Source organism: Vigna umbellata, chromosome 2 (assembly GCF_029865625.1).
Source record: "Vigna umbellata cultivar VRB3 chromosome 2, Vumbellata_1.0, whole genome shotgun sequence".
NCBI classification, from domain to species: Eukaryota; Viridiplantae; Streptophyta; class Magnoliopsida; order Fabales; family Fabaceae; genus Vigna; species Vigna umbellata.
Genome location: NC_142166.1, coordinates 35,900,679 through 35,908,990, shown reverse-complemented (window position 1 = coordinate 35,908,990; position 8,312 = coordinate 35,900,679). Strand labels below are relative to the sequence as shown.

Here is an 8,312-nt window from a genome sequence, read left to right as displayed (position 1 = left end):
TCATAGAGTTTTTCTGCAGACCAACTGCCATGAAGTAATAGATGAATACAAGTTAAAAATTAAGTGATCAATACCGCCATTTTAATCACAGACCAAGTGCCATCAACTAATAATGGGAAAAGAAATGCATACCTAGGGATTCAATTTTTGGATAAATTTGACTCTTTTGTAAGTCTCTTTCTAATCTTGGGACAAATATCAAAGTCCATATTACACATCTTAATTTTGTTGGTTTCTCATCTTTTCATGAGGTAAACCCTAATTTCTTCAAACATGGTTATAATGGGCTTTCCTCGTGCATCAACAATCACACTATTAAAACCTTCAGTCATGTTATTATTTAGTGTATCACAAAGTGCTCGACCTGTAAATCTAGATCTAGACCAATACCTGTTACAAGGAATAAAAATTATGTTTATATCCACTCTACATGTCTTCAATGTATTGTTAAGGAACAAAGAATACCTTGGCGGGATAGCAATTAGGTATTTGTAAGCCTCTTCATTCACTTCCTTTATATTTAACATTTCTCTTTCCCAAGCTTCGGGGTATGTACTTGCAGCAGCCTTCCACATCAGATTCTTCAAGTTTTGCCTAGAAAACTTTTTCCTGAAATTTGCATATAAATGTCGCATGCAAAATTTGTGCTCTGCTTCAGGTAAAATTTCATACATAGCTGGGAGTAAACCCTGTAAAAAGGGACCAAATTGAACATTTTAAACAAAAATGGGGACCAATTTTGATATCACTAATACAATTAATCTTAGGAAACAAAACAGAAACATATGAGAAATACATTTACCTTTTGTTGATCATACATAAAAGTGCATGAATTGCATACTTTAGCACCCCCAAGGTCTTCTATCAACAACTCCAAAAATCATGTCAAACTATATTTTGTTAGAATCGCTGCAACGGAATTATTAGCGTGGAACAAACCAAGAGGGGGGGTGAATTGGTTATATACTTTTATTGTGCCTTTTATTATTTTTCTCTTAATTTTTCTTACTGGGCGAATGATTAAATATAAATGACAGAGTAAGGGAAAGAGAAAAATTACACAGGTGATTTTATCCTGGTTCAGATCACTAGGATCCTACGTCCAGTCGCTTATCTCAAACAAGATAAACCTTTTTCACTAACACAAAACACTTACAAATATTAGTCACAAAGAAAAACAATTTGTAAGAGTTTAGAAATACCACCTCTCTTGAAACCACAAGAGATGAACTTACACTTCCTTTGAATCTTCACAAAGGATGATACCACTTCTCTTGAAACCACAAGAGACGAACTTACACTTCCTTTGAATCTTCACAAAGGATGACCACCTCCTTCGAATGCTTCACGAAGGATGATTCTCTTCCACGCACTTCCTCGAACACACCAAGGATGAACAAGCTATTCCTCTGTCACCGCAGTAGCACTTCAGGACTTTGCAGACAAGAGTTTCCTTAGCTTCAACAATCTCACAGAGTTCTCAAAGAGTTCAGAGATCTTTTGCACAAGGGAAGAGTTATTTTTGAGATAAAGAGTGAGTCATTTTATAGACTCAGCCTAATACCCTTCCATTCTTCGAAAACGGGCCATCTAACGCATTTAATCGATTAACATAAATATTAATCGATTAATAATGAGTACAACGGCTAGTTTTTCAAATCTAAAACCCCCAACGGCTAGTTTTTCAAATCTGAAACCCCCAACGGCTAGTTTTTCAAATCTGAAACCCCCAACGGCTAGTGTTAATTGATTATTCTCAGGAATAATCGATTAACTAAATAAATCAAATATAAATTACAAGAATCAACCCTAATACATATTTGAGCACTATTACATCAACTTTGATTATTATAAAAGCTTTATAAAATACAGAGATCTTCAATTTGTCTTTGTGGATCTTGACTTGTGCAAATCTGTTCATCATCAAAACTACATCTTTGATTTTTGCTAACATATTTGTTCTCTACTTCCACAATTGCATATGCCAGAGGTAACATCTGGTCATTAGGTACCCTACCAATACCTGTTAATAACTCTCTCTTATACTTTCCTTTCAAAAAACATCCATCCAAACCAATAAATAGCCTACAAGAGAGGAAGCTAACCTTGCAAGCTTTCAAACAAACGTAAAACCTCTGAAATGTTGTCTCACCATTGTCACTATCCACTTTAACTTTTACTATTGATCCAGGGTTACATCTCAATAATTCATGTGCATAGTCATATATTCTTTTGAACTGATTTTTAAAATTAGCTTCAACTTTGCAAGATGCAATTATCTTTGCCTTACAAGCTTTAGAAATTGTGACATTGGTATTCCATTTCCTCAAAGCTTTTGAGCGTAATTCATTTATCTTCAAATTCGAATTTTCATGTAGTGAATTATCTAATGTCTCACTCAACCACTTAGCATTCATCACTTTAATGTTGAATTTCCTATTGCAAGTATGATTATCCAATATTTTTCTCAATTGCCATGTCCTACATCCTTCCAAATACCCACAGTAAGTCATCTATGGACAACTTTTTTGGGCACCCAAACATCTCACACGTACCCTTATGTTATCATTCTTAATAAACTTAAAATTGCTCCCACCTTGGACTGCATAACTTCTAACAGCATCCATAAACTCATTTTTATCCATAAACTCATTTTTATCCCTAAACTTTGTTCACACTTCCCACTTGTATTCAGACATACTCTTTTGCATAACAAATGTCCCAAATGGACCACAACTTTGCCTCTCATCACCTGCATCCTCACTTCCACTTTCTTCTAGAGTGGCCAAAAAATTTGAGTCCCACTCATCATCAGACAACCCCCTGTCATATGGATTTTTCTAGCTATGTGCAATATCATCTACATCCTCACTTCCACTTTCTTCATTTTCATTAACTTCCACTGATACAACTCCTTCTATATCGTCTACTTCATCAACATTTGCATCAACATCAACTAGTCCTTTATCCCCTTCTCCTTCATCAACATCTCGTTATCCTTCATGCCCTTGTCTTTCATCACCATGCACCTTCCCTGCATCATCAGACACACTTGAAGTAAAATCTTCAACGTGTACTTCTTCCTCCACATGCATGTGTTGTTCATCCATGTCCTCTGCCTCTATTTCTTCCTTCCTCTGCACTTGTTGTTCATCCTCCACCTCTACTTCCTCCTCCTCCCCTGCACTTCATCATCCAAACCATGCACCTCCACTTCATCATCCAAACCCTGCACCTCCACTTCATCCCCATCCCCACCTACATGGCTATTTTCTCCATTGTCTAAACTTCCATGACAAAGCAAAAGAACTTGTTCACTTACTTCATTTTTAACCACCTCTAGCTCATCATCCACACCGTGGATCACAAACAAGTGAACTTCCCCAAAATACTTAACAATTTTTACCATGTTCATTGCACCTCTGTCATCAACCAACTTATGCATAATATTTTCAACGCAATAAAATATGTCAGTCACTTTAATATACCCCAATTTCTTAATAGCATCTACCACTTCGAAATAACTCCAATATGTTATTTCCCCACCAACATATTCAAAAGGAATATCATTTACTAGGGTCCCACTATGGTGGACCACAACATTAAACCTCTCCTCAGACATCCCAAACGTAAGCCTATAAAATGAACTTTATGGGCATGAGACCACTATATAAACGCTAAAAGTAACTGCTAACAGGTATGGGAAACCAAAACCAAAGACAAAAAAGGACAATGACCTCCACACAACCAATTATAATATGTTACACACCAATGCCCTAAATAGTTTACACAGATGTTAAAAAAAATTCTAACTTTTCCAAAATCTAACACTCACTAACGAAAAATTTTCCTCGTTTTACAGTGTTGAACAAAAATGTTAGATACCAATGCCACAAATCAAAGATTACGAACGCAAACCTGATTTTCCCAAAGATGAATACTTCCAATTTGAACAACACGTCACTGGTGTTCTCTCCCAAACATGTTCTTCCCAATCTCGTAGATTTCCCTCCCAAACCATGATCAAAACTTCAAAACTAAATACCTTTAATTGATTTTTCAAAAGAATAACCCTAATAACAGAAATAGAATTTCAAAAATAATAAATCCAACTCACAATGCATGACATTTCACTCTATAATTGCACATATGGACATCTGGTCGTTAACGATTTAAACGACGTTTGCAAAAAAGACTAAATTGAACACAAATTACATTCTTTAGAACTACATTAAATAGAAAAAAAAATTGGACCCTGTCAACACCCAATTTCGTCCGGATTGACTAAATAATGAGTCTCTTTTTATTTTGCCTTATTCTTATTTTCTTTATTTTTATTTTTTTATTATTTTATATTATTTTATTTCTTTAGTTTACTTTATTATATTTTATTATTTTATCCTTTTTGTCTTTCTTGGTTATTCTATTTTATTTTACTATTATTAAGTTATTTTACTTCATTTTATCTTCTTATTTTAATTTTATTTTACTATATATATCATTTCGTTTTATATTATTATATTAGTTTATTTGACTGCATTTTTACTTAGTCTTTTTTCTATAAAAAAAAAGAGAAAAGGAAAACTTATAAAAATAGCAAAGGAAAAATCAACAAAAAGAGGTTTTACTTAACCGTTTGCGTTTCCAACATTGTCAATTCTTTTCTTGGCTGAAATCTTTTCCTATCAACTACTTTTGGAAGCAAGTATTTGGCTCGGTCATTTCCAATGGTAAAAAGCAAAGCTGCCGTACAAGGGGGTAGTCGCTGTAAAAGAAAGGACATGTTCTTTGGTACTGCAGGAGGCAACAGAGTGTCAGCTGGCAGCCCTTGATTTTGGCCTCTTCACGTAAGGCACCAACATCATTCAACTCTGATCAAAAGCATCCACCTCCACCACATTTCTGGTCACCATCCTTTTCCACCCCACACCCAATCAAAACAACCACAATTCTTCCTAAACACCTTACCTTCTTCTTCCATTTTCATCACCTTTCCATCCTTTTGTTTCATCCATCAAGCAACCATTCGAAACCAATATTTCTTGAACCTGAAAGCAGAGAGCATCAACATCCATAACAAAACTTACGAGAATAGAGAAAAATGAAAGCTAATGATCATAACATTCTTTTCAGAATCAGATTCAAGGTTTCTTGCGTTTTCAGTTCTTTGCAACTCAATTAGGAATGAAAGTACAAGGCAGTATCTACTCTCATCCTGTTCGACTTCACCCACCAAACCCCAAGAGTCACACCCAATACAGCACAGTACGAATGAGAAGAAAAGAAGATCGCTGGCGGCGAGTGTGGATGCCGAATGGAGGTGACGCAATAACAAACGACTGGGTTTCATCTCTGATTCGCGTATCAGAAGAACGAGAAGGGGTTTTGCTGCTCGTGAAGAATTGGGAAGGAGTTGACGGTGATGACGACGACGCGTCAACCGCTGGAGACTTCGGTGATGACCTGTGTTGCCAGTGGCGCCTCTAGTCAAGCATAAAAATTGTTGTGGCGGCTGGTTCAATAAAGCCAAGGTTTGCACACGAAAGGGAGAACGGAAAGGGTGAACCACAGCTTCGACGGCAGACTCGGCAGAGGCACGACGCGGAGAGGTGAGAGTATTTCCCTCTCCCACGTAACCGGCGATGGCCCTAGCTTGGTGGCATCGGTCGCGGCTCGCGATGGTCACCTCCCTCAGGTGGCGAAGACGCGGCGCGGAGAGAGGAGAAAATCTCGTGCGAAGAGAAGAAGAGGAAGAGGGGAAGAACTGGTGGAAGGTGGTGGCGCGGTGCCCGATTTGCGGCTGGCGGCGGCCGGTCTGGCGGAGACGGCAGTGTGCGTGCGGAGGTGACGCCCTAAGCCTCCCTTGGTCCTATGCGGAAGAGGAAAACCCTAAGCGTGCAAGGTCTCTGAATGGGAAAATGAGATGAAGTTGGGAGAACCCCTAATGGGTTTCTAATAAGGGTTAAGAGGCCTTGGGCCTGGTGCGGTTTGCTTCCCTTCTCTTCCCGTCACACGCGCAACTCCATTCGCACCCTCTGCCATATGGGCTGAAACCCATTTTGTTTCTACAAGTAAAAAAGAATTGGACCTGGACACACATTTCGGGATACACCTCCATTTTCATCTTTACACCTTGGCAGATACAAAGTTGGAGAAGAAAGGTTTTGGCCCAAACTAAAGAGCCTCAACTTTACGCCGCACCTCTGGTTTTTAATCTCTACACCCCTATTCTTGTTGGGTTGTTTCTCTTGCTTCATTTTTATGCTTTTGTTTCTTTATTTTTATTAATATTTGTTTGGTTATTAGTTTTTACTGTATGTAACCCCTTTGTATGATAACCCCACTCCTAGATCTTGTCTTTTATTTTTATTTTGGTTTATTTGCTGCACTTTAAACACGAAAAAGACGATAATAAAAAAAATAATAATAAATAATAAAATTACAAAAAAAATACGTTTTGAAGGTTAAGCACACGTGTGATCGCTCGCGTCGTCCTTGTGCTAAAAACCTTTTCTTCTTTTTTAAATAAAATTACAAAAAATATACGTTTTAAAGGTTAAGCACACATGTGACCGCTCGCGTCGTCCTTGTGCTAAAAACCTTTTCTTCTTTTTTAAATAAAATTACAAAAAATATACGTTTTAAAGGTTAAGCACACGTGTAACCGCTCGCGTCGTCCTTGTGCTAAAAACCTTTTCTTCTTCCTTAAATAAATTTACAAAAAAAATACGTTTTGAAGGTTAAGTACACGTGTGACCGCTCGCGTCGTCCTTGTGCTAAAAACCTCTTCTTCTTTCTTATAAAAATTATTACAAAAATATTTAAAGGTTTAAGCGCATGTGTGACCGCTCGCGTCGTCCTTGTGCTAAAAACCTTTTTCTTCTTTTCTTAAATAAAATTTCAAAAATACGTTTAAAGGTTGAACACTCGTGTGATCGCCCGCATCGTCCTAGTGTTCAATACTTTTCTTTCCTATTTACGTAATATTAAACGAGGGTATGAGTGCTCGTGCGATCGTCCGCATCAGCCTAGCACTCAATACTCTCAAGTCTTCCTAAATAAGTAGATAATGGTATGAGTGCTCGTGTGATCGTCTGCATCGTCCTAGTGCTTAATATCGTTATTTCTCTTTTAAAAAATAATTAAACATATTTAAATACCATTCTAAAGGTATGAGTACTCGTGTGACCGTTCGCGTCGGCCTAGTACTCATTACCTTCTTTTTCTCGAAAATGTCAAAAAAAAAAACAAATATATAAAATCTTCAAAAGCTAAAGGTACTGCCTTAGGGCATTTAGTTAAAGGTACTACCTTAGGGCAGGCGTTGTAGGGTGGTAACACCTTCCCTACACGTAACCGACTCCCGAACCCAGAATCTGGTTTTCGTGGACTGTGTCTTATCATTTTATGGTTTTTCCGTAGTTTTCCAAAATAAACTATGGTGGCGACTCCAAATTTCTTTTCGAAACCCGTTTCTTTTTGGATCGTCGTCCCGTCGCGATTCCGGTTGCGACAGACCCTTTCGAACATTCCCAACCAAAATTGGGACCAAAATTGGGATGAAAAAAAGATATTAAACCTAAATTATACGACGAGTTGTATTTAGGATAAGACTTTATTGAACATCACTCTCACTTTTTTTCTAATCTAATGCTAAAATTAATCTACAAATTTATCAAACCTCTAGGTTTGTCTTAATTCAAGTGGTGTCTATTGCAGGTGATTATTGTAGTTAAAATCGATATTTAAATCGTAAAATTGTATGATCTTACGAATTTACATAGTATTTACGAGTTAAATCCTACGCATAAGTATAACATAGTATGATCAATAGGATCGTCGAACAAAATCGTAAAATCATGTAAATCATCAACTCTTTTTTGTTGCACCCTTTGTTTACCTTCTTAGATATTATTTATTTCAATTAAACCTAAACCAAATTATAATTCAATATAAATAAAAATTTATTGTTATATGTATTATCAATTGCAATACAACTTAATAAAAAATAAATACAATTAATTTTTTTCTTTTTTTATTTAACTTAATTAAAATTTAATACAATTAAAAGTTACCTTATTGTTATTCTCAGATGCAACATCACCCAACCTAACACTCACCTTCTTGAATGAATTTCAATTAAAGTGAACTCCAATTAAAGTTGATAAATGGGATTTTAATTAAAAAAATGCACGATCCTAATCATAATCTCGATTTTAACTACCTTACATGTGATCATTTGGAAATCCCAAAATTTGACCTTCTATTTACACTTCCATATATTATAATCTTGCTTTACTTCCCCTAGGAAT

The 8,312-nt window shown here is 36.4% G+C and overlaps 1 protein-coding gene across 1 annotated transcript; it reads right to left on the bottom strand.

Annotated features, from left to right (window-relative positions):
* Window positions 1–236: 236 nt before the first annotated feature.
* On the bottom strand, window positions 237–2,513 carry LOC148203888 (uncharacterized). Its single transcript, XM_088107803.1, has 3 exons — window positions 2,106–2,513; window positions 466–689; window positions 237–390 (listed from the first exon to the last, which is right to left on the bottom strand). Exons 1-3 carry the CDS (start codon window positions 2,511–2,513, stop codon window positions 237–239), a joined length of 786 nt encoding a protein of 261 aa, XP_087963929.1.
* Between the last annotated feature and the right edge of the window lie 5,799 nt (window positions 2,514–8,312).